We start from the raw sequence: 26,990 nt of genomic DNA, 5'->3' as shown, positions 1-26,990 counted from the left end.
GCCCCCGATAGGGTGACAGCACTGGAATAGGGAGTGTTGGGTGGCTGACTGAGCCAATTTTTCACCTCCGTCTTCCTCAGAGATATCTCGTCAATGTGCTAACACGAGGATCAGTAGTGTGTCACACAATTATGAGGCTAAGTAAGCAACATCGTTAAGCTTCAGAATCACCACTCTACCATTCCAGCATACCCCCATACTAAGGTATTTGGAATAAAACTGGTTGGACTGCATTGATTTGTACTATTTTTAGGTCGGGTCCTGCCTTCTATTGCACGATTCCTCCCACGTCGACTTACGAGGGTTGCCCAGAAAGTAATGCACCACATTTTTTTTTCTTCAACAACTCTTTATTGAACGTAATGAGAATTACACACACAAAATAATGGTGTTTCATCTGTTGCTGTTGTTGTGGTCTTCAGTGCTGAGACTGGTTTGATGCAGCTCTCCATGCTACTCTATCCTGTGCGAGCTTCTTCATCTCCCAGTACCTACTGCAGCCTACATCCTTCTGAATCTGCTTAGTGTATTCATCTCTTGGTCTCCCTCTACGATTTTTACCCTCCACGCTTCCCTCCAATACTAAATTGGTGATCCCTTGATGCCTCAGAACATGTCCTACCAACCGATCCCTTCTTCTGGTCAAGTTGTGCCACAAATTTCTCTTCTCCCCAATCCTATTCAATACCTCCTCATCAGTTATGTGATCTACCCATCTAATCTTCAGCATTCTTCTGTAGCACCACATTTCAAAAGCTTCTATTCTCTTCTTGTCCAAACTAGTTATCGTCCATGTTTCACTTCTATACATGGCTACACTCCATACGAATACTTTCAGAAACGACTTCCTGACACTTAAATCTATACTCGATGTTAACAAATTTCTCTTCTTGAGAAATGCTTTCCTTACCATTGCCAGTCTACATTTTATATCCCCTGTACTTCGACCATCATCAGTTATTTTGCTCCCCAAATACCAAAACTCCTTTACTACTTTAAGTGTCTCAGTTCCTAATCTAATTCCCTCAGCATCACACAACTTAATTCAACTACATTCCATTATCCTCGTTTTACTTTTGTTGATGTTCATCTTATATCCTCCTTTCAAGACACTGTCCATTCCGTTCAACTGCTCTTCCAAGTCCTTTGCTGTCTCTCACAGAATTACAATGTCATCGGCGAACCTCAAACGTTTTATTTCTTCTCCATGGATTTTAATACCTACTCCGAATTTTTCTTTTGTTTCCTTCACTGCTTGCTCAATATACAGATTGAATAACATCGGGGAGAGGCTACAACCCTGTCTCACTCCCTTCCCAACCACTGCTTCCCTTTCATGCCCCTCAACTCTTATAACTGCCATTTGGTTTCTATACAAATTGTAAATAGCCTTTCACTCCCTATATTTTACCCCTGCCACCTTCAGAATTTGAAATAGAGTATTCCAGTCAACATTGTCAAAAGCTTTCTGTAAGTCTATAAATGCTAGAAACGTAGGTTTGTCTTTCCTTAATCTACACACCCTATTTTTCTATGTAATCTCCATCCTGTTCTACAGCCTTCCTCCGGCACGAGACGAGGGCGTGTGTGCCCTGTCGGTACCGATCCTTGTTCTGGGGCCAGAGCCAGTGCTTCACTGTCTGAATCGTCTCCTCATTGCCCTCAAAATGTCTTCCACGAATTGCATCCTTTAATGGCCCAAACAAGTGGAAGTGCGAGGGGGCTAGGTCAGGTGCGAGAGCTGTCAACGTGTAACGCCGGAAATGCATATACTCCTATTTCCATCTATTGTACTATTATTTTTTTTCCTTGTTTTGTTACCTCAAGATATGACATTTCTGTCTCTTTATATATTGTAATTGTTTTACTGTTTGTATATATATATTTATGCACTCATGTCGATGTATAATTGGTTTGTTTCGTAAATATTATTTGTATTTTTACGCTGGGTCTTGCCTAGGGAAAACTGCTATCGAACGATTACGTCGATAGGTCGTGTGACGAATCAAAGTGTGTAGGATCTTTGGTAGTGTTAACTCTGCCGCGTGGAGCGCGGGCAGAACAGGAGTGAGAGTCTGGCGGGTGTAGCGAGTGGAGCAGGTGCGTGGTATGACGCTCCCGCGAGTTGCCGCGCTCTCGGGGTTTGGCAGCATGTAATTGCGCTCGACTTGCGATGATAGTTTCTGACATGGTGTCGCGGACGGGAAGCATTAGCTGGCGCACATCAAGAGCCCGTTTCGCCTGGTGACCGTGTCGAGAAGAAGGCGCGCCAACATCCAGCTTCTGCAACTGCGACGGCCGACAATGAGTGACTGTCGCCACCTCCTCGATCGACGGCTTCAAACCTTCAATCAACCAACAAGGAAGACTAAAAGCACGTAAAGTTTCAGAACTGTATGGCAGACCTCAGCTTTTAATCTTGTTCCATTTTCGTAACTATAATTACAGCAACTTAGCATGAACGTTTGTTGCTCATTGTCCCAATTGCATTACCAAGCAGAGTCCCTTCCTTTTCCGAAATGAACCCGAGTGTCGTTGAAATTCAAACGCCAGCATTAAAATAATATAATTAGATTTCACTGCTTTAATTTCAAAGTTCAGTAGCTGGCTACAATATTCAGATTACACGAGCACAAATTAAGAGTGCGAGTTTTGTTAGCATATTTTAGCTTACCTGTGACTGCAGCTCAGCTTGGTACGTACTAAATTTTACTATTGTTAATAGTTCAGAATCATTTAATTCAAGTTCAAAGTAAAATCTCTTGTTTCTAAATTGCGTAGAGTCAAGTTGCTTTTGAAATGATTGTTGAGGTAGCCCAAGACTAACCTTATTTTACTGAATGTCGATGTGCTTCAGAAAGAAAGCTCACTATTAACTTCAGTCACTAAATTAACTTTCGATTTTCCGGTTTTATTAATTCTTTTGCTAAATTAAGTCAGAGTGTAGCGAAATTTATTACTTCTGACAAACTTTCAGTTTTCACACTACACGTGTCAACCTTCAGTTGCCACGCTTCTAGTGTTAATTATATGTGTAATAACCTTTCTTTTTCAGTTACTATAGTAATTGTCCTTAGGACTGGCGACCGTGATTCCCCCCAAATCTCAAATATCTAATTACCGCTAGTTAATCGTTAACGTAACGGCCGCACATTTACTTTCTTTATTAACTTTACCCCTTTTCAAAATTAATTTCCACCAGTTTCATTTGCATTTTTCCTTTCATTTAGATGTAACCCTTTCCTCCCTCTTTACCGATAGATTAACTTCGGTGACGATTGCTTTTCCCAAATTTCCATTAGGTACACGCGGTTTAATTTTTCACTGTCATTAAGGTCGGTAAGTGAGGGGGAGGTTACAAACGGTCTCCCCGACCGCTGAAAATCGTGGAGCTCTGCCGAACTGCCTTCGTGTCACTTCACCCTCAGTGCCCAACAACTGACTGTACTTCTGTCAACAACAGGTGCTCCTTAAACTCTGGACAATCGTTTTTGAGTATTCCCCACAATTTCTTTTCCTGCAGCGAGTCATTCGATGACGGCACATCACTCGTAACGTCTGTCACCTACAGACGCCATTCTGAAACTGTCCCGAAGCTACGCTATCCGTCGGAAGTGACTGAAACTTGGCACACTCTCTCGGGAGACTTCAAATAATACGTATGTAATGTTTTGCATTTGTAGCATTGTTTCTGGCTGAAAAAATAAAATGCTTTGCATTATTTTCTAGGCAACCCTTGTATTAATGAGAGCATGTAGTTGTCTCAGAGATGAGGCAACAGAGCTTACCTCATCAGCTGTGTCATATCTACTAAGAAAGGTAAAGCTGTGCCAATAGACATTTTTGCTGGATCTGAGCTTTGCAGGTTTGTGTAGTCTGTACTTGAAGCAGCCCATTAGTTAGCTGGCTGGCACATACATTCCAGTGTCGACTACAAGCTCGACGAGAGGTGCTTGATAAGTTATGGATGGTGTTGCATAAAGTGTGAAACCTTTTATCTCTTCTATATCTGTCCCTCTCCTCTCTGTGGCAGTGTGGAAGCTAATTTCATCTCTGCAATCTAGCCATTGTCCAGACTCGAAATCAATGTAAGGCGGTCTTGCAGTAGTTTGCGCACGCACACACAACTGTTTTGAATTTAAATTCTCAGTTCAGAGGCAGTCAGAATCCAGATAGTGCCCAGCACTTTTAGCATCACTAACGTACATCTACATCTACATCTAATCAAGATTTCACTAATCACTGTGAGGTGCTTGGCAGAGGGTACCTCCCACTGTACCTGTTATTAGGGTTTCTTCCTGTTCCACTCTTGTACAGAGTGCAGAAAGAATGATTGTTAATGCCTCTGTGCATGCTGTAATTATTCTGATCTTGCAACTTCCTGGCAGGTTAAAATGGTGTGCCAGACCGAGACTCAATCTCGGGATATTTGCCTTTCGCAGGCAAGTGCTCTACCAACTGAGCTACCCAAGCACGACTCACGCCCCATCCTCACAGCTTTACTTCTGCCAGTACCTCATCTCCTACCTTCCAAACTTTACAGAAGCTCTCCTGCGAACCATGCAGAACTAGCACTCCTGAAAGAAAGGATATTACGGAGACATGGCTTAGCCACAGCCTGGGGGATGTTTCCAGAATGAGATTTTCACTCTGCAGCGGAGAGCTTCTGTAAAGTTTGGAAGGTAGGAGACGAGGTATTGGCAGAAGTAAAGCTGTGAGGACAGGGCGTGAGTCGTGCTTGGGTAGCTCAGTTGGTAGAGCATTTGCCTGCGAAAGGCAAAGGTCCCGAGTTCGAGTCTCGGTCCAGCACACCATTGTAATCTGCCAGGAAGTCTCATATCAGCACACACTCCATGCTAGTTCTGCAAGGTTCGCAGGAGAGCTTCTGTAAAGTTTGGAAGGTAGGAGACAAGGTACTGGCAGAAGTAAAGCTGTGAGGACGGGGTGTGAGTCGTGCTTGGGTAGCTCAGTTGGTAGAGCATTTGCCCGCAAAAGGCAAAGGTCCCGAGTTTGAGTCTCGGTCCGGCACACCGTTTTAATCTGCCAGGAAGCTTCATATCAGCGCACACTCCGCTGTACAGTGAAAATCTTCCTGTGTGAGTGATATGTAAGGCATTGTAGTATATTCTTAGAGTCAGCATTTAAAGCCAGTTCTTAGAACTTCAGTAGACTTTCCTGGTATGGTTTATGTCTCACTTCAAGAGCCTGCCAGTTCACTTCTTTCAACATCCCTGTGACAGTCTCTTGCTACGGCTCAAACAAACCTGTGACCATTCATTCTGCCCTTCTCCGTATACGTTCAGCGTCTCGTGTTAATCCTACGTAGTACAGGTCCCACACACTTGAGCGATATTCTAGAATAGGTCGCATGAATGATTTGTAAGCAATCTCCTTTATAGACTGATTGCACTTCCCCAGTAATCTACCAATAAACTGAACTCTACTGCCTGCTTTCTTTACTCATTACTGAGCCTATGTGATCATTCAATTTCGTATCCCTATAAAGTGTTACACCCAGGTATTTGTATGATTTGACCGATTCCAACTGTGACTCATTGATATTTTCGTCATAGGATACTACATTTTTTCTATTTTTCGAAGTCCACTATTTTACATTTCTGAACATTTAGAGCAAGTTGCCAATCTTTGTACCACTTTGAAATTTTGTCAAGAGCTTACTGATTATTTATGCAGCTTCTTTCAGATAGTATTTCATTATAGATAACTGCATCACTTGCAAAAAGTCTGAGATTACAGTTAATATTGTCTTCAAGGTCATTAATATACAACACGAACAGAAGTGTCTGGACACACTTCTGTGGGGCACACCCTGAGTTACTGCAACACCTGACAGTGACTCTCCATCAAGATAGCACACTGTGTCCTCCCTCCCGAGAATTCCTCAGCCTGCTCACAACTTTCACTTCACAGCCCATACAATGATCCTTTCAGTAATAAGGATAGCTACGGTACTGAGTCAGACGCTTTTCGGAAATTGAGAAATATTGCATCTCCGTGACTGCCTCGATCTGTGGCTTTTAAGATTTCCTGTGAGAAAAGTATGAGTTGGGATCCACACGATCAATGATTTCAAAATCCGTGCTGGTTGGGATGGAGGAGGTCATTCTGTTCAACATACAGCATTCCATTTGTACTCAGAATATATTCTAAGATTCTACAGCAGATGGATGCTAAATATATTGGATGGTAGTTTTGTAGATCACTTCTGCCATCCTTCTTGTGGAAGTGTGTGTCCTGTGCTTTCTCCCAACTACAGGGCACAGGTTTTTGTTTGAGTGATCTGCGATAGATTATTGTAAATTAGCCACAGGTCTGATATGGAATTTGATGGAGATTCCGTCAGGCCCTGTAGATTTGTTCAGTTCTAGTGATTTCAGTTATTTTTCAACACCACTGACACTAAAATCTATATTGCTTATCTTTGCAGTGGTGCAAGAATTAAATTGAGTCAGCACCCGTAGATTTTCCTTTGTAAAAGAACATTTGAAAATCAAGTTAAGCATTTCTGCTTTTGCTTTGCTACTCTCAGTCTCAGTCCCTGTCGTGCCCACGAGTGTCTGGAGACATACCAGCAACAGCCTTTACTCGCGATCTGAATTTCTTTTGGTTTCTCGACAGGCCTTCGATAAATTTCTGTGACGGTAGTCATTACTCTCTTGACAGCCAAATTTGTAGCGCCCCTCTGTCCGTAGCCCAATGTTTTAAGAAAATGAACTGCTCTACTAGGTACATATCTGTCAAATTTATGGGCAATTATTTTTTTAAACCTAAGCCACAGTTTGTCTGCAGTATTCTCACTAGAGCTCAATGTTTTGAGTTCCTTACTGAGATATGGCACTACGTCATCTCTATCTAGTTTACTGAATTTGTGAATGTTTCTACTCATTTTGGTGCTTTTTGTATTTTGCTAATCATTGTTACTACAGCTGCCTCAGTCACTGATACTGGCCTATGTGTAAATCCTCAAAGAGCTCAGGTTTATTTATTATTGTTATATCCAATATATTTCTATCGTGACTGGTCTTCCAGACAGTATGAAGTAGGTGGTTTAATAATGTTTTGCAGGGTACCCTGCCATGCCCACCACTTACAAAACTGTATTCTTCTCATCTACTATGAGAAATACACCACATCCATTTACCATTAGCCTACTCTTTCAATACGCATTTAAAGTTTTCGCAAAAATCTCACTGCCATCAGTTTCCGGTTTTAACCGGATTTCTGCACCTAGCATTATGTGATTCACGCTCATCTGAATCCTGCTGCAATTAATCAGTAGGATTTTAAGACTCTCACCTGTACGAGGCATTTCTTTGAATCTTATACGGACACTTCTGCGTCCCCTACATCTGTCATTGTCTGGAGTGAATATTGGGTTACCTAATCTAAAAAGCCCTTGGGTGCACTCAATACACATTCAGCTACCTGGGTAGCAGCCTCTGATATGTAGTGCATTTCTTACCCATTTAGGGGGACCGTACAGTTCTCGACGTTATCTTGCTATTCCAGAAAGTTTCAGAACCTTTGAAGCCTGTCATTCGACCCTTCCACTCCATTCAGAACTGTGGTGCCACAGTAAGTTCTGGGGTCAGTGCTGTAAACCGTGACCTTTGAACAAGGATGGTCTCCTCAGCCTTTCCTGCCATCTGCTTGGGATAATTTGAGTATGACCTCGGAGCCAAGATGACAGGCATCATTTGTTCCAACACCCACCACAACCGGTTCTCGGTTGTACCTCATTTTGTCAACGGCTGCCAGACTAGCCTCTTCGGTATGCTGAATGAGACCCCCCAGGCAGGTGAATCTTATCTTCCTTTACATCCCTAGCTGACATTTCCCTAACAGGTACCATTATTTGCCATACATTTGAACTACAAATTAGTGATAGACTGTACACTTTCACATTTCCCTTCTCTTGACCTGAGACAGAACAGGTTTCCGACAGTGAAAGTGAGTCTCACTGGCTGAGTGTAGTTTCAGGGGAAGTCAGCATTTTGAACTTGTCTGTTATTGAGATGGGTCTAACACACGGAGTTCTCCCTGGTTCCTGTCTCCCCTGGAAATGTTGCCTAGCCCTCCCACTGACACGTCACCCACAGCCGAGTGGATGAATAGTCTTCTGTAGAGGAGACAGGAGAGGATAGTGCTGGAGGTAACTTTGTTACCTCTGGTACAAAACTCTGGGGAGCTCTCCCAACACACATATTCAAAGCAGTTTCCAATTGTTTGACAATAGTTAGGCAATTTCCATCTATCTCATCCCATGTATGAGAACAGCCTTCACAGTGAGGCTCCGTTGTGGCGGGTGCAATGTTTTACTAAACAGCAACAAATAACTTTAAAATAAGTCTGCTGATTCTCTTTTAATTTCTGGATTTGTTAAGCTAAAAGTATTACTAATTCCCTTTAAGTGCTGAAGCAATAAGCATACAAAACAGTATTTCCATAAAGCAACCTGGGACAAAAATTACTAATTTCATGAAACTTACTTTCAGAGTTATAGTCGTTAAAATTTACGATAAATGTGGACAGTGGAAATGTCGAGACATTACTGGCTGTCACCTTTGATCCAAGAAGTCACGAATATAGCATACTTAGCCATATTACCTCTGTCCACCACATTGACAAACTCAGTAAATTAACAAAACAAAAACAAATACAAAATTTGATTATAGTAATTTAAAGAATAACATGAAAGTAACAGGAAACACGTAGGAATTAGGGGATTTTGGGTAGTGATAAACAAAACAAATGACTTTCTGTGTTAACTCACATACCCAAGCAAAATAATACACAGGAATCAATAACATCTACATTGCATGAAGGCCACAAAAACCCACACAATTTGGTATTGTCATTTTTTATTAACCTGTTTAGGTAAACCAAGCTTTATAATACCAATTAATGAGTAAATCTGTAAGAAAATGTATCAAAAAAGTCTAACCAAAAATCCAAACCTCACTACAAATTCTCGTATTGGAAACTTCAATTGACCACATAGCTAGAAAGAAGTCCACGATACTAAGAAAGCAAAATTTGCAACAAAAATTGGCACTGAAACCTCCACTTGACCTATATAACTAGAATTCTGTCCTCAGTACCAAGAAAGCAAAACATGCTGCAAAATCTGTTACTGAAAACATCACTTGATGTACATGCATAACTGACACATTGCCAACCTATGAGCATCAGACACACAGCATTCACTGGCCCTGACACTCATATATTTAGGTATACAACTGAATCACATTCTGCTATATCAAATAAATCCACGACATTCTTCTTAAAATGCAAAAAATTAAAAATGTACTTACCAAGCAAAATCCCCCTTCACACGCGCACGCACACACACACACACACACACACACACACACACACACACACACGAACTTCATTAGCAGGGAAAGATGTGTTTGTGTGTGTGTGTGTGTGTGTGAGAGAGAGAGAGAGTGGGGCAGTGTGATAAAACTTAAGAATATATCTGAATCCAATTAAAAGAGATTGTCATATATCAAAATCAGATTTTAGGCACTGACATGTAGGTAAGAAGTACATCGAACAATGAAAAATCCAGGAAGCTGAAGAGACTGTGGACACGTGCGTGCGTGCATGTGCGTGTGTGTGTGTGTGTGTGTGTGTGTGTGTGTCTGTGTCTGTCTATTTTTACAAAGGCCTTATTTTGTGACAGTCTTTTTGTTGTGCCTATCTGCGACTCAGCATCTCTGCTATATTGTAAGAAGTACGTCATTTTATATAAATCACCAAAATTGCTAAGCAGTGCACTGAAAAGTATCTTTTAAGAGAAATAGATCAAATATGGGAACCAGTGAGACAAAAGCATATGATAAATGTAATCATGGTGAGTAACTGAAAATACAGGGCGGTATAATGAAATATAGGTGTGCAGAATGCTGACATATGAAATTTAATGCTGTGTAATATTTAAGCTGTTCTTTTAGGCTCCTGCGAAATCACGACCTTGGAAAATGGAGCATTCCAAAACAAAACAAAAACCACACTACGTTTTTGAGATGATTATTTAAACTCCCACATTCAGATGTGACTTAGACTTTGGGCTACACTACAGATCAGTCTGCCGCGGCAGCCAGTTTTCTTCCATTCACATTTGATGGCTTCCCCAACTGACAATTAATTAAACATTCCACATTAACATAGACTTCAGGCTATGCTACATATGTGTTTGTCATCACAGTGAGTTTTCTTTGATTCACATTTGTTGGCTTCACCATCTTGCAACCAAACTGTGACATTCCAAAGTAGCCTAGGCTTATAGCTACACTACAGATCCTTGTGTACTGTGATCATTTTCTTCCATTCACATTCATTGACTTCACCAGTGCCCAACCACACTAACATTTCAACTGTACATTGATCATTCCAGGTTGTCGGTAGTAACCGAGTCCTTGTTTATAGTTCTGTCTGTCATTCTGATGCTTCACGCGATCACCTTTGTCTCATTTGAGCCCGACGCTTGCCTTCTCATAGCTCTCTCAACGCTGTGGAAATGCTGCACAGTGCCACTACTTCTGGCCGTGTGACTTCGACTCCTCCTGCAGAAGGTCGAGGTTGTAATATCTCTTTATATTCGATGAATTATTCTGATACAATTCTACCCTTGAATGATGTTTACTAACTTTCTATCTTCATACTTGCAGAATCCATGCGCAAAGTAGTTTCATACAATAGCTATGCCATGAGCACATAATTATTCTTTGTAGTACTCTCTCTGGTGGTTGTCAGAAAAAGCTTCCGAGATTGTCTTCGTGCCGATTAGCCTGAGCTTTGTTTGAAGAATTGTAATCTGAATATTGAAATTTATGACAAAAGATAACTGATACGAAATTGTACAATTAAAAGGGATATATATATATATATATATATATATATATATATATATATATATATATATATATATATATATATATATATATAGCTCCATTACTTCTTCAGAAGGTTAAACTTCATCAAAGCCAAATATCCGCATAATCTGAGGTTTCCCGACTGATTATACAACGCTCCCAAAATTACGAGGCATTTTATTTGTACAGATTAGCAGACTGCCACAAAGCACGAGCCTGCAGAGAAGAAGAATCATCGCCTGATTTCATTCTAACAAGTAAAATTTCTGAATCATTTGAGTGACTGAGATATGATTGTGTTTCCTATTATGAATGACTGATTGTTTGAACGAATTGAGAACTACATAACTACATAATTACATAGATAGGAGGAAAAATTACTCAGTCTGTAAGAGAGTGCAGATGTACGTCAACTATTTACGCAAAGATGTAAACAGTGTATCGTTAAATCTTCTGTATTATATGTTCACTACTTCTCTGTGTACAACTTCAGTGACACTCTAGGTGAACAGATCTCAGGAAGTCTCAACATACATAAGTCTTGCTTTGATATTAGCCAATGACTGAGTGACAGTTCTAACAACTTTCATCATTTGATTTCTCTGTTGACTTTCTTGCACACTTCTTTTCACTCCTCGTCCTTCAAGCCACCACTGAGCTGCGACGTCCCAAAGAAAAAGCGCTCTGCCACGGCAGGTGGAGTGTTTTATTCACCGTCGTGCCTTGCTGATGTCTGGAGCTGACATTATTTACAGTTCATCTGCACAGACGTAAAATTAGGGCACACACAGTGTAAGGTTGTCCACTTAATAAATACCTAAAATATGTTTTCCACTCTAATACAGCCGGTATTGGAAATTTTGGTATTTCTGTACATCCCGTATAATAAAATTTTTTAAAAAGCTTAAAGTGTGTCACTTGCTGACAGATGTGTGGTTCCCGTGCTGAAAGAGGCCGCCAGCTCTCTTGAGAAACTGCAGCTGCGCCTCTTTGACGTGGCACCCGAGGAGGAGGCCGCGACGTTTGCAGATCTCGGAGAGCTGCACAACCTGCGTGAACTGCACTGCAACCAGCTCTGCCCGCACCGGCCTCGCCTCATCTCTCTCACCTTCCAGTAAGTCATTCCTCACTATTTATAGGTACGAGGCTGAGTCGATATACATCAGATTTTATTTTTTAAAAATTCATTTATTGAAAAAAAGGCAGTTACAATTTATTTTTCCACATAATTCCCTGCTTTAGAAGTACATTTTTCCCAGGGAGAAGGATGGTTTCTTTATTGCAGCATTATAGAATGCAGCTGGTCATGTCAGAAGCCAACTGCGCACGTATTCCTCCACACCCCCGTCATCTTCAAATTGGTGCTCTCCTAGAGCTTTTTTCAAGCTGTCCAAATAAATTGAAATCACATTGTGATAGGTGCGGGCTGTAAGGAGGATGACTAAGTTAAGTCCAGTGCATTTTCTGTAATTTGGAGATCACCAGAGCTGCAGTATCGGGTCCAGCACTGTCACAGAGGACGACGACCTGTCAAATCGGTCGACCTCATCTTTTGAGGCGATACACAGCCCTCACATTCTTCGGCAGCTCACAGTAGTATGCAGCACCAATTGTGCATTGCTCGTGTAAAAATGCAGTGAGCAAAATGGCTTACTGGTAAAATTGAAAAATGGTGGAAAGAACCACGCCAGCTGACAGCTGAGCCCTGTCTTTCCCTGGGGCTTCCTCCCCCTTCCTCCAACACTCCTTACTGGCCCGTCTGGATGTGTGAGTGCAGTGGTGGACCGACACACAGGTCACAGCTGACGATCCGACTCAAAAGTGCATCACTTTATTTCTCAAACCTTGCTGTAAGACTTTGACAGACCTCCGAATGTGTCAGCTTCTGATTTTTGATCAAAAGGCGAGGTACCCATGTGGAACAAACTTTCCCGAGCTGTAGGTAATTTGTGACGATCGCTCGAGAGCTCCCGTAACTTATTTCTGATACTCTCACCTATCGGTCGCTTTCGAGAATGTATCGAACTGCACAAATGTCTCAGTTTGTAATACTGGTCCGAGGATGATGATCGTATTGCTGATTTTTCACACATTCCCGTTCTTCCTCGAAATCTTTATGCCAGCAAACACACGCATCCTTGACAGTATTTGATCACCGAACTGTGCAATCAGTCTCTGGAAGATTTCTATCACTCTAACTCTTTCACGAGCAAGAATTTTTGTAATAATTATGCATCGCGCAGTGGAGAGGTAGACCTGTCACTCAGATATCTTGCGGATTACGGACGGAGCTGTCGGAGGTATGCGATAGCCGGCTCTCCCTGCTCCTCACGGAACCACCCGACAATACTAGCAGCACAGGTCCGGTCCTACCAACTGTTGGTGCTCAGGAACAAAAATCCCATTTGTATTTGATTCACCCTCGTACCAACTCTGTTAAGTGTCAGGATGGTTTGAAGAAGACTGTAAAAAGAAAATGACAGAGGGAAATGAGGCAAGAAAGAAAATGATAAACAGGGCAACAAAATCTAATACGGAAGATTTCACAAAGGAAAGGGAGGAAGTAAACAGAATCAACAGAAGAAAGAAATGAAAATCAGAGAAGACACGAATTATGGAGCTAGAATAAAAATGTAACGGCCAAGAAGTAAGAAAATTCTATGAAAGGGTTCGTGAACTAAATAAAGGCTTTTATTCGTGTACTGTATTCTGCAGTGTTAAAGAAGGAAATTTTATAGGAGGAGAAGAACAGATTCTGGAATGGTGGGCTGAATATTTTAGTAAACTGCTGATCAGAGATATACGGAAACCTCTTTATAACTTTCCCTCAGATAATGTTTCCCCCGTGTTCTGTCTTTCTTTTCCAGTCCCGACGAAAAGCCCGTTTGCCCACTGCTAAAGTTTCCTCTTTAGTATGTTTACTCTGTACAACACTTTCCTCCATGTAACATTCATATTTTTGGAACCCTAACCAATTATTTCTCTCCTCATAGCATTTAAGCCTTTGGTGGAGGTGCTTCATTTCCCGTCCTGTGTATTTGGACAAGCTCTGAAAGGTCACACTGGGCGTGAGTCACACGTCAGCGTCAGTGCCCGCGTGATGTGAGATGTGACACACATTGTGCTTGTCGTTTGTCTCGTCGGCACTGTTTTTTTGTTTTTCGTGTGAGCAAACGGTGAACAGCTGTACGGTGTGTTTAACACTCCATCTCAATTACACTATACACCTGAGGTGCACTGCAGGCATACGTGTTTGGAACTGCAGATTGGTTCACGTCAACCAATTACACAGTACACACAGGGTATCCCTGGCACGAATCTGCGTGTTTACACTAGATGGAATAAAATGTGAAAATGGAAGGAGAATTAGTGATTTTTCGTAACATAATTCATTTGAATTAAAAATTTCTGACAGGTGTGACCTTGAGGTTCCTATTTTTTAAAGTAATTGTTGTTCTGTTACGTAGCTAGCACAAAATTATTTTATTACTGTTCTGAATTATGACCCAACTGTTTTGTATTATAATGGTTGTTTGCTCAAGGACACTTTACCTAAATTTATAACAATAATGGAAATTCCAGGATGGAGCAATACGTAAAATAAGGGAAAGGCAATTACCTACGGTCTAACAGATTGGTATGTGGAACATAGAAACACTTAAAAGCAACAACATTCATCCTAGCTTTTGAGCATTTACTCTTCTTCCAGCAGTAGTACACACAACCACACAGGCCATAAATTTACACACGGTAGACGTAGCCGTTTTTCGAATATTTCCCTGGCAGTGCCTGTAACCATTAGGATGAGGGCAGGATGATGATGTCAATGACTGTGATGAAAAAAACAAACGTTTTTGGGTTCACCCTGGATGGGAAGAAGGAATCTGGGGCCTGAAGATCCATTTATACAAAGGTGGCTGAAGGATTTGAAACATTCAAAACATTCAGAAGATTTATGATGACCCCTCGGGTACAACAATAGCACAACTTTCTCATTTGGAGCAAGAAATGGTTCTAATACAGCCCAGAGGAAATAGGAAGCAAACATGTTTGCTTGATTACTTCAAAGAACCCTGGGTACAGGATGTTCAATTTGTGTCAGTTCATAGATTTTTGCGAAAGTCTGACTGAAGTTGTATTTTACAAGTTCATTATTAAAGTAATTATTTGTGGCTAATTCTTTTTTAATTTTTACTATTTACTGTCTTCTTCTGTAGTATAACCTCAGTAAAATTTGACTCAACTTTTATAATCATCAATTAGAAGTCTTCACCTTTACAGTGTTTACCTCGATGCAGTGTTGAGAATTCGTGGTCCCTTGAAAAAAAAATATCATAGAGAGATTTCACTGTAGTAATACTGGAAGAAAATGAAACAGGGCACAGTCGGCCATGCACAGTGGTAGCTAGGATGAAATATTTGCACCCACAACAATAGTAGAGAAAATTAGGTTGCCAGTTAAAAGCCTTCTTCATCTCCCAGTACTTACTGCAACCTACATCCTTCTGAATCTGCTTAGTATATTCATCTCTTGGTCTCCCTCTACAATTTTTACCCTCCACGCTGCCCTCCAGTACTAAATTGGTGATCCCTTGATGTCTCAGAATATGCCCTACCAACCGATCCCTTCTTCTAGTCAAGTTGTGCCACAGACTCCTCTTATCTCCAATTCTATTCAACACCTCCTCATTAGTTATGCGATCTACCCATCTAATCTTCAGCATACTTCTGTAGCACCACATTTCGAAAGCTTCTATTCTCTTCTTGTCGAAACTATTTATCGTCCACATTTCACTTCCATACAAGGCTACACTCCGTACAAATACTTGCAGAAACTACTTCCTGACGCTTAAATCTATACTCGATGTTAACAAATTCCTCTTCTTCAGAAACGCTTTCCTTGCCATTGCCAGTCTACATTTTATATCCTCTCTACTTCAACCATCATCAGTAACTCATTTGCTACTTTAAGTGTCTCATTTCCTAATCTCATTCCCACAGCATCACCCGATTTAATTCGACTACATTCCATTATCCTCGTTTTGCTTTTGTTGGTGTTCATCTTATATCCTGCTTTCAAGACACTGTCCATTCCGTTCAACTGCTCTTCCAGGTCCTTTGCTGTCTCTGGCAGAATTACAGTGTTATTGGCAAACCTCAAAGTTTTTATTTCTTCTCCATGGATTTTAATACCTACTCCGAATTTTTCTTTTGTTTCCTTCACTGCTTGCTCAATATACAGATTGAATAACATTGGGGAGAGGCTACAATCCTGTCTCACTCCCTTCCCAACCACTGCTCCCCTTTCATGCCCCTCAACTCTTATAACAGCCATTTGGTTTCTATACAAATTGTAAATAGCCTTTCGCTCCCTATATTTTACCCCTGCCACCTTCAGAACTTGAAAGAGAGTATTCCAGTCAACGTTGTCAAAAGCTCTCTCGTAGTCTACAAATGCTAGAAACGTAGGTTTGCCTTTTGTTTATCTGTTTTCTAAGATAAGTCACAGGGTCAGTATTGCCTCACATGTTCCAACATTTCTATGGAATCCAAACTGATCTTCCCCAAGGTTGGATTCTACCAGTTTTTCCATTCGTCTGTAAAGAATTCGTGTTAGTATTTTGCAGCCGGGGCTCATTAAGCGTATAGTTCAGTAATTTTCACATCTGTCAACACCTGCTTTCTATGGGATTGGAATTATTATATTCTTCTTGAAGTCTGAGGGTATTTCGCCTGTCTCATAGATGGTAGAGTTTTATGTGGCCTGGCTCTCCCAAGGCTGTCAGTATTTCTAATGGAATGTTGTCTATTCCCGGGACCTTATTTCGACTGAGGTCTTTCAGTGCTCTGTCAAACTCTTCACGCATTATCGTATCTCCTATTTCATCTTCATCTACATTCTCTTCCATTTCTATAATATAGTCCTCAAGAACATTGCCCTTGTATATATCCTCTATATACTCTTTCCACCTTTATGCTTTCCCTTCTTTGCTTAGAACTGCGTTTCCATCTGAGCTCTTGATATTCATGCAAGTGCTTCCCTTTTCTCGAAAGGTGCCTTTAATTTTCGTGTAGGCAGTATCTATCTTACCGCTAGTGATATGCACCTCTACATCCTTACATTTGTCCACTAGCCATCCCTGCTTAGCCATTTTGCACTTCCTGTCGATCTCATTTTTGAGACGTTTCTATTCCTTTTTGCGTGCATCATTTACTGCATATTTATATTTTCTCCTTTCATCAATTAAATTTAATATCTCTTCTGTTACCCAAGGATTTCTACTAGCCCTCGTCCTTTTACCTACTTGATCCTCTGCTACCTTCACTATTTCATCTCTCAAACCTACCCATTCTTATTCTACTGTATTTCTTTCCCCCATTCTTGTCAATTGTTCCCTTATACTTTCCCTGAGGCTCTCTACATCCTCTGGTTCTTTCAGTTTATCCTGGGAAATAGAGGGGCTTTCAAAAAAAAAAGTAAAGAATGTTTTGATCTGAGAGCTGCACAATTCTACCCCCAATCCCGCCACTGTGTCTTACACCTTCATTGTCTTCAGTGCCAGTATGACACAAACAGCATGTGTCATTTACTGTTTATTTGTATGATTTTTAAACGTGTGACAAAATTAATGATCCCACCAAGTGAGAGTGTAGAGTGTTTTTCTGTATGGCTGTGAAAGCTGGGAATTGAAGGCGAGAGAGACAGAATATAATAAATTTAAGAAGAATATAATTAACTTTCTTGAGAATGAGAAGCTTATGTACACGGATCAGCATAGTTTCGCTTGTGTGAGTCAGCTTGCCCTTTTCCCACGTGACATACTGAGAATTATGGATGGTGGGCAACATGCAGATTTCCAGAAAGAATTTGACATGCTACCCCCTTGCAGGCTGTTAACAAAAGTACGAGCATATGGAATGAGTTCACAGATATGTGAGTGGCTCGAAGACTTCTTAAATAATAGAACCTAGTATGTTGTCCTCGACGGTGAGTGTTTGTCAGAGACAAGTGTTTCTCCAGGAGTGCCCCAGTGAAGTGTGACAGTAGCGCTCTTGTTCTCTGTATACGTAAATGATTTCGTGGACAGGGTGTGTGGCAATCTGCAGTTGTTTGCAGGTGTCAAAGTTCAGTGACTGTATGAAGATGCAAGATGACTTAGACAAAATTTAGTTGGTGTGATGAATAGCAGCTAGCCCAAAATGTGGAAAAATGTAAGTTAATGTGGATGAGTAGGAAGATCAAACCTGTAATGTTCAGATACAGTATTACTAGTGTCGTGTTTGGCACATTTAAATATCTGGGATTAACGTTGCAAAGTGACACGAGGTGGAACGAGTGTGTGATCACTGTGGCAGGGAAGCTGAATGGTCGACTTCAGTTTATTGGGAGAATTTTAGGAAAGAGTGGTTCACCTGTAAAGGAGACTGCATATAGGAAGCTAGTACTACTGGGGATCTGTATCAGGCCGGATTGAAGGAAGACGTCGAAGCAGTTTAGAGGTGGGCTGCTAGGTTCGTTACCAGTAGGTTCGAACTGTACGTGAATGTTATGGAGATGTTTCAGGAACTCAAAGGGGAATCTCTGGAGGAAAGGTGAAGTTATTTTCGAGAAACACTATTGAGAAGATGTAGAGAACCCACATTTGAAGCAGGGTGCCAAACGATTCTACTGTCAGTAATATACTCTGTGTGAAGGGCCGTGAAGATAAGATAGAGAAATTAGGGCTCATATGGGGGCACGTAGATAATCATTTTTCCCTTGCTCTATTTGCGAATAGAGCAGAAACAGAAATGACAAGTATTGGTACAGAACACCCCCTGCCACACACCATATGACGACTTGCAGAATATCTATGTGGATGTAGATCTAAATGTAGAGAGAGAGAGAGAGAGTGTGTGTGTGTGTGTGTGTGTGTGTGTGTGTGTGTGTGTGTGTGTGTGTGAGGGAGATTTAAAGAATTTGAGATGTGAGGTTGAAAGAAGAATGGAGAAAACAACATGAGTGGGTAAAGTGAGGAGTAATGGGGTAGTGAAAAGCATAAAGAAGCAAAGAAATCTCCTAAACTTCATTAAGAAAAGGGGAACAGATTTAGCGGAACACATAAAATGAGTAAAAGGATTTCTGACAACAGCTCTTGAAGGTTCAGTGAGAGCACAGAAGAAAGTGGGAAGGAGTAGAATAAAAATGTAGGATGAAGTCAAAAGAGGAAGATTCCAGCGCAGGAAGCAGTTGACCTATGGAAAATGGTGTCAGCAAGTAGGCAATAGTCACAGCACCTTGTAATGATCATGAAGTGTGAGGTTCTTAGCATAATGTGGTTTCTGAATGCCAAAAAGTCTGCTGTATTGAAATTTAGAAACACATAACAAAACATTATGGAAGTGTGTTGAATGAAGTTTTAGTTCAAAAATTGTGCATCACATTTAGTGGCAGACAGAGGAAAATTTATGATGAAGAACGATCAGCCAGACTGGCAGTTGCTACTGACAAACCCAGGAAAAAAATTCGATGCCATAAACGTTCCACTTTTGATGGACTGAACTTGTACTTTCCTGAAATTTCATGATCAGTTTTTTCAAATTGATTCTGGTGATTTGGGCTATAGAAAGTGTGTACCACATGGATTTTATCAAACTGATTCTGGTGATTTCGGCTATAGAAAGTGTGTACCAGGTGGTATTCTTGACATTTGGCAGCAACATTTCTCACACAGCACAACAAGTATGGTGGGGATTTTTGTAACCGCATTGTCACTGGTTGCAAGACGTGGGTTCCATGTAAAAGTACAGAAACAAAGTGCATGTCATTCAAATGGCACCATTCGTGATTTACATCAAAACAAAAAAAAAAAAAAAAATCAACAAATTCTGATCACAAGAAAGGCTACAGCCACAGTGTTTAGGGATTGAATGGACATCCTGCTCATTGGCTGTAGGGTTAAAGGAGAGACCAAAAATGCTGCAGCCTGCCGTGACACCCTTCGGAGACTGTGCCAGGCAAATCAAAACTGATGCATGGGTTGGTTTCCGGCAGCACTGTGGTTCTTCACGATAATGTTCAGCCGCATTCTGCTGCGTCGCCATGGCAGTTTATGTGGAAAGCTTTTGAACAGCGACGTCATAGCCCAGATCTGGTCATGAAATGATTATGATATTTTTCACAAAATGAAGAACTTTTTGAGCTGAGAGCACAATGGTAATGACAACAAACTGAAAGAGGTCAGTAGTGACTGGCTCAACAACTTGATGGCAAATGAGTCTGTGACAGGTATTTAAATTTGAGTGGCAGCTACATAGAAAAGTAGCTCAGCTACCAAAATATGTTGTAAAATAAGTTTTCTTCAATTATCTTCAATGAAAAGTGGTGGAGAACCAAAAACCAAATATTTTTTTCCTCGACTCTCGTATTTGGTACTATTCGAGAGTGTACTTGTTCAAATGTCTTATTAGAACACAGCTGGTGACGTGTTTGACAACTGCCAATATTTCAATAGGCACACACCCCACCGTTTGAGAGCCACATATGCAATGAGAGATGAGAGTGTGCTGTGCAAGGAAGTTTAAAACCTCGGTATGCTGGTCGGAAAGGACACACACACACACACACACACACACACACACACACACACACAGAGAGAGAGAGAGAGAGAGAGAGAGAGAGAGAGAGAGAGAGTAAATACTAGCTCCACTGCACAACCAAAGATGATGAACACCGGAAGTTATTGATTGTGAATATTAATTATCAGCAGGAGAGGAAGCAACATTAACTCTGTCTCTCTGTTGTTTCAGGAGAGAGAGAGAGAGAGAGAGAGGGAGAGAGCTGGATTTTAAATGGAATTTAAGCAAAAACTTCCATTTCTAGAGACGTCACCATTTAGTATTTGCTATTGATAACTTTTGACATCTATCATCACAGTGTTTGTCTGAATGTGACCTGCATATTGAGGTTTTAAACTTCCTCACACAATGCTGCCCTATTGCATTTGTGCTGCGAAAATGAAGGGCTGTTCACCTGGCTACGTGTCATTGGTTGCCTAAAACATCTCCTGACTGTGCTCCCTCAAGTTGTTTGAATATCTTATACATCAGCAGAAATTCAAGTTTCACAAGTTTGTGATTGGCTTTGATAGACCTAAGTGAACATTTGCGTGTGCCAGCAGAGAGTGCCATTCTAAGTGCACCGTACACAAAGTTACTCACCCCATAAAGACATCACATTAACACCTTCACAGTGGCTGAGAGTCCAGACGCTGTTTCAGGTATGCCAAACCCAGCCGGAGCCACTCGTCAATGCTCAGATCATCTAGAGCTACGCCGGCACGGTAGCTCAGCGTGTTCGGCCAGAGGGTTAGCTGCCCTCTGTAATAAAAAACTGAGTTAATCGATCAACAACGAACTTCAATGGACGTCTTACGACGTCCGCCCCGAGCAAATGCAACGAACAAAATGAGATTAAAAAAAAACAAGAAAGAAAAGAAAAAAAAAACAAAGAGCTACAAAAAATGTGGGGATATCGATTGCTACTTCCCACCACTATTTGAGATAGTCCTACATATTTTTCAGTTGAAACTTCTGGGCTGAGAGGCCGTGGTCGATGTATAAAATTCCCACCTGACGTTTCGTCTCCATCTGCGGGAGACATCTTCTGAGGTCGACCGGCTACTGCCACTGAGGCACCATGTACTCTCGCATTTATAGAGCGCATAGAGGGCACCACCATTCGTCACGTGATGCCGACGGTATGCCTATCTTTGGGAGGCGTCATCATTCTCGATTAAGAGTAATTGATTGTCATTCTGCTGGCGCAACGTCGACATCCATATTTTGTCCAACTTTAAAACTTCCTCTTTTCTATTAAAGTTGTTATGGTGTTTGTGAATTTCTATTGCTTCTCTACACTGCGAGCATGATAATGGGATGTTCGTGCTAGAACGCTTGTCTCATTAAATTTAATTTCGTGATTCCCATCTCGAAAAACATCCTCAGCTACGGCCGATTTTTCGATGTGTCCTAAGCGACAGTTACTTCTATGTTCGGCTAAGCGGGTGTTTACACTTCTTTTCGTTGTTCCAATATATACTTGTCCACAACTGCATGGAATTTTGTATACCCCAGGTGTTGATAGGGGATGTCGGGCGTCTTTTGCAGTTCTTAAATATTCCTTAATCTTCTTGGTGGGTCTGAAGATTGTTTCGAACCCATACTTGGCCAGAACTTTCTCGATACGGTCCGTGACCCACCATGACAACTTTAATAGAAAAGAGGAAGTTTTAAAGTTGGACAAAATATGGATGTCGACGTTGCGCCAGCAGAATGACAATCAATTACTCTTAATCGAGAATGATGATGCCTTCCAAAGATAGGCATACCGTCGGCATCACGTGACGAACGGTGGTGCCCTCTATAAATGCGAGAGTACATGGTGCCTCAGTGGCAGTAGCCGGTCGACCTCAGAAGATGTCTCCCGCAGATGGAGACGAAACGTCAGGTGGAAATTTTATACATCGACCACGGCCTCTCAGCCAGGAAGTTTCAACTGAAGACAACACCGGCTGTGAAAGCCTACATTGTATGAGTCCCACATATTCTCCAATGGGATTTATACTGGCTGATATAGAGGAGAAGTCAAGGTGTGGCAGGGCTATTGAATGTTCATGAAACTGGGTATGTACGCTTACAGCCCTGTGAACATGGCTGTTGTCATCTCAAATGACAGGAGTGTCCACAGCATACTGATCAGGAACATACACAGAAGGAAAACGTTTGGTTACTGAGAATGTGGAAATAAACACTGTTAATGTTCACAGTAACCTCAACAAAAGTGCTCAAGTCACGGTACATACTGCAGATTAAACACCTCATTGGGTCACCAGTACACTCAATACCTCGTGTCGTACAAAAATGAGCAGTATCACGACCCACTGGACCAAACCGTACAACTCCAACTGGGTACTGTCCAGTCCGTGTCATTTGGCTCGTCGAATGTGTGCAGCTCGTGGTTGCTCCACCTCTTGCTCACGATCAGATGGAAGGTGTCAGTGTAAAACTATTGTTTAGGTAGTTGGGCTGCAGAGAATTTTCCACTGTGTTCGTGCCGGTTTCACGAGTGTGCAGAGTCGGAGCGAGCCAAGCTAGCACAGAATGTCACCAGGGTGCGATAGCGGTCAGGTGTCGCCACCTGTAGTGTAGGCGTCACTCGTGCTTTGCGTCGTGGCTCGGCTGTGTCTCAGAAGGCAGAGAATGAGACGGGCCACCCAGAATGACGACGTCCAGACGGACGGTTGAAAGGAGCTGAAGAAAGGTGTCATTCTCTTCTGATCTGTTCTGAGATTCCTTTTGGATATGTTTTTCTGATTAACAAGAGATGCAATTATAAGCTCCCGTCTCCTTGGAGATTATATGGCTTACCTAATGATTATTATGTTACATTCCTCTTGTTTTAGTTGACCGTGTATATCGAGATTTCGTTCATTGTTACATGCAGTGGTGTGGTACTAACTGATGGAGACGCATTAAGAACTGGTAAAATTTAATTTTTTTCCCTTATCACACTGCACAAACATAAACACACTATTAATCAAACTGTGCCACTACTATTAAACACAGAGATAAATCCTTCGCTACGCAACCGCCTTCGGCTCACGCAGCCTACACCGTCCACAGCCTCTCAACAACTGCCTCTACTTAGCGACTTTCTGCGCCACTGGGCATTGTCGCCCACCAAAGAACAACCACTTACAGATACTACACACCACTACCCTCACACTGTGTTGTAATTGTTAGAAAGAACAACCGAAAACATAATGGTTCTTCAAAGAGTTGTTACATCATTTAGTAGTGTAAATACTACAAAGCTCTCTTCCCGCCCTCGGTATTTTGTAGACGGAGAAGAAGTCAGACTGCAATATTTGGCATTGTGTAGCAGGTCCTGTGCACCGAGAAAATTTGAGAAAGGCAACTGTGTGAGAAGACAATCGAGGTAGAAGTCATCGAGAATAATACTCGGATGCAGACCGCTCGTGAAGTTGTCGACTCAATTACAGTGCGTAACTCGAGCTGCAACTTTGAGCTTTACGTGCAGCTCTGAATGACAGCCTTCTGTGAGGCACCAAACACCGTACGTTCGTTACGTGCAGTTCTCTTTACAATGTTCATCTCGAAAATGCAGCAGTTCTTGTCAGGGAAAATTTGAGAAAGGCAACTGTGTGAGAAGATAATCGAGGTAAAAGTCATCGAGAATAATACTCGGATGCAGACCGCTCGTGAAGTTGTCGACTCAATTACAGTGCGTAACTCGAGCTGCAACTTTGAGCTTTACGTGCAGCTCTGAATGACAGCCTTCTGTGAGGCACCAAACACCGTACGTTCGTTACGTGCAGTTCTCTTTACAATGTTCATCTCGAAAATGCAGCAGTTCTTGTCAGGTACGAAATTATCGTCGAAAAGGCGCGACACTCGTCTCCCTGTCAGTTAGAATCTCGTTAGGACCTCTGTTCTATAATGCTGTGAGTTGTGCAGTAGCCTCTGTAGGCACAGCAGACGCTCTGTGTCGATACCCCAATAAATGCGGCAACTTCACTGACGGTGTGGTCACGGGCACCTGCAGACGAGACACCTCCTCTGCGCCACTCTGCCACGTCTCCTGCTCAGCACACCTTACTGCATCGCCTCGTGACCGCTCACTACCACTTCCACACGTGTGCAGCGCTCCAGAGCGATCTGTGTACCGTTGATGTTGTTGTTCTTGTTGTGGTCTTCAGTCCTGAGGCTGGTTTGATGCAGCTCTCCATGCTACTCTATCCCGTACAAGCTGCTCCATCTCCCAGTAACTACTGCAACCTACATCCTTCTGAATCTGCTTAGTGTATTCTTCTCTTGGTCTCCCTCTACGATTTTTACCCTCCACGCTGCCCTCCCATACTAAATTGGTGATCCCTTGATGCCTCAGAACATGTCCTACCAACCGATCCCTTCTTCTAGTCGAGTTGTGGCACAAATTTCTCTTCTCCCCAATCCTATTCAATACCTCCTCATTAGTTATGTGATCTACCCACCTAATCTTCACCATTCTTCTGTAGCACCACATTTCGAAAGCTTCTATTCTCTTCTTGGCCAAACTATTTATCGTCCATGTTTCACTTCCATACATGGCTACACTCCATACAAATACTTTCAGAAACGACTTCCTGACACTCAAATCTATACTCGATGTTAACAAATTTCTCTGCTTCAGACACGCTTTCCTTGCCATTGCCAGTTTACATTTTATATCTTCTCTACTGCGACCATCATCAGTTATTTTGCTTCCCAAATAGCAAAACTGCTTTACTACTTTAAGGGTCTCATTTCCTAATCTAAGTCCCTCAGCATCACCCGACTTAATTCGACTACATTCCACTATCCTCGTTTTGCTTTTGTTGATGTTCATCTTATATCCTCCTTTCAAGACACCATCCATTCCGTTCAACTGCTCTTCCAAGTCCTTTGCTGTCTCTGACAGAATTACAATGTCATCGGCGAACCTCAAAGTTTTTATTTCTTCTCCATGGATTGTAATACCTACTCCGAATTTTTCTTTTGTTTCCTTCACTGTTTGCTCAATATACAGATTGGATAACATTGGGGAGAGGCTACAATCCTGTCTCACTCCCTTCCCAACCACTGCTTCCCTTTCGTGTCCCTCAACTCCTATAACTGTCATCTGGTTTCTGTACAATTTGTAAATAGCCATTCGCTCCCTGTATTTTACCCCTGCCACCTTCAGAATTTGAAAGAGAGTATTCCAGTCAACATTGTCCAAAGCTTTCTCTAAGTCTACAAATGCTAGAAACGTAGGTTTGACGTTCCTTAATCTAGCTTCTAAGATAAGTCGTAGGGTCAGTATTGCCTCACGTGTTCCAATATTTCTACGGAATCCAAACTGATCCTCCCCGAGGTCGGCTTCTACTAGTTTTTCCATTCGTCTGTAAAGAATTCGCGTTAGTATTTTGCAGCCGTGACTTATTAAACTGATTGTTCGGTAATTTTCACATATGTCAACACCTGCTTTCTTTGGGATTGGAATTACTATATTCTTCTTGAAGTCTGAGGGTATTTCGCCTGTCTCATATATCTTGCTCACCAGATGGTAGAGTTTTGTCAGGACTGGCTCTCCCAAGGCTGTCAGTAATTTTAATGGAATGTTGCCCACTCCCGGGGCCTTGTTTCGACACAGGTCTTTCAGTGCTCTGTCAAACTCTTCACGCAGTATCATATCTCCTATTTCATCTTCTTCTACACTCTCTTCCATTTCTATAATATTGTCCTCAAGAACATCGCCCTTGTATAGACCCTTCTATATACTCCTTCCACCTTTCTGCTTTCCCTTCTTTGCTTAGAACTGGGTTTCCATCTGAGCTCTTGATATTCATACTAGTGGTTCTCTTTTCTCCAAAGGTCTCTTTAATTTTCCTGTAGGCAGTATCTATCTTACCCCTGGTGAGATAAGCCTCTACCTCCTTACATTTGTCCTCTAGCCATCCCTGTGTACCGTGTTTACTCGAATCTAAGCCACACTTTTTTTCCGGTTTTTGTAATCCAAAAATCCGCCTGCGGCTTAGAATCGAGTGCAAAGTAAGCGGAAGTTCTGAAAAATGTTCATAGGTGCTGCCACAACTAACTTCTGCCGTCGAATATATGTAGTGCTACACAGGCTTGCTTTGCAGGCACAAAGATAAATACTTGTGCCAAAACCTCTGCGTCAGTAAATAAATAAAAAAAAAAAAATGGAAGATGAGCTTTTTCCTCCGCCCCGAGTTTCGACCACTGCATTTTCATACATTATCCAACGAAGTAAATACAAATACCGTATTGTTCATCTTCGAATGTAGCAGCATTTCAATGTACTATGAAAATCCGACTGGCAAGACTGTTTGGGGTTTTTGTCAATATGGCCAACTGTACATTCTGAATTTTTACCTACCTGTGAGAAGAGATGGTTGCTAATAGGAAATTTTATGAATTGTGAATCACATGCGGTATTCTCTTCACCACAATATAATAATACGAATATAAACATTTTGCCATGTATTCTTTCGTGTTTGCTGCTAT

At 41.7% G+C, this 26,990-nt stretch overlaps 1 protein-coding gene and 1 non-coding gene across 2 annotated transcripts in view; both read left to right on the top strand.

Annotated features, from left to right (window-relative positions):
* The window catches only part of LOC124596536 (F-box/LRR-repeat protein fbxl-1-like), a 108,336-nt gene that overhangs the window by 69,524 nt on the left and 11,822 nt on the right, over positions 1–26,990 (top strand). The window contains exon 5 of the mRNA XM_047135711.1: positions 11,830–12,015. Coding sequence (XP_046991667.1) covers positions 11,830–12,015 — 186 coding nt within the window. The remainder of the gene's footprint in view (positions 1–11,829; positions 12,016–26,990) is intronic.
* Trnar-gcg lies at positions 4,736–4,810 on the top strand. Its single transcript has one exon. It is a non-coding gene; the product is annotated as a tRNA-Arg (tRNA).

Source organism: Schistocerca americana, chromosome 2, assembly GCF_021461395.2.
Source record: "Schistocerca americana isolate TAMUIC-IGC-003095 chromosome 2, iqSchAmer2.1, whole genome shotgun sequence".
NCBI lineage: Eukaryota > Metazoa > Arthropoda > Insecta > Orthoptera > Acrididae > Schistocerca > Schistocerca americana.
This window is presented reverse-complemented; position numbering and strand designations above follow the sequence as displayed.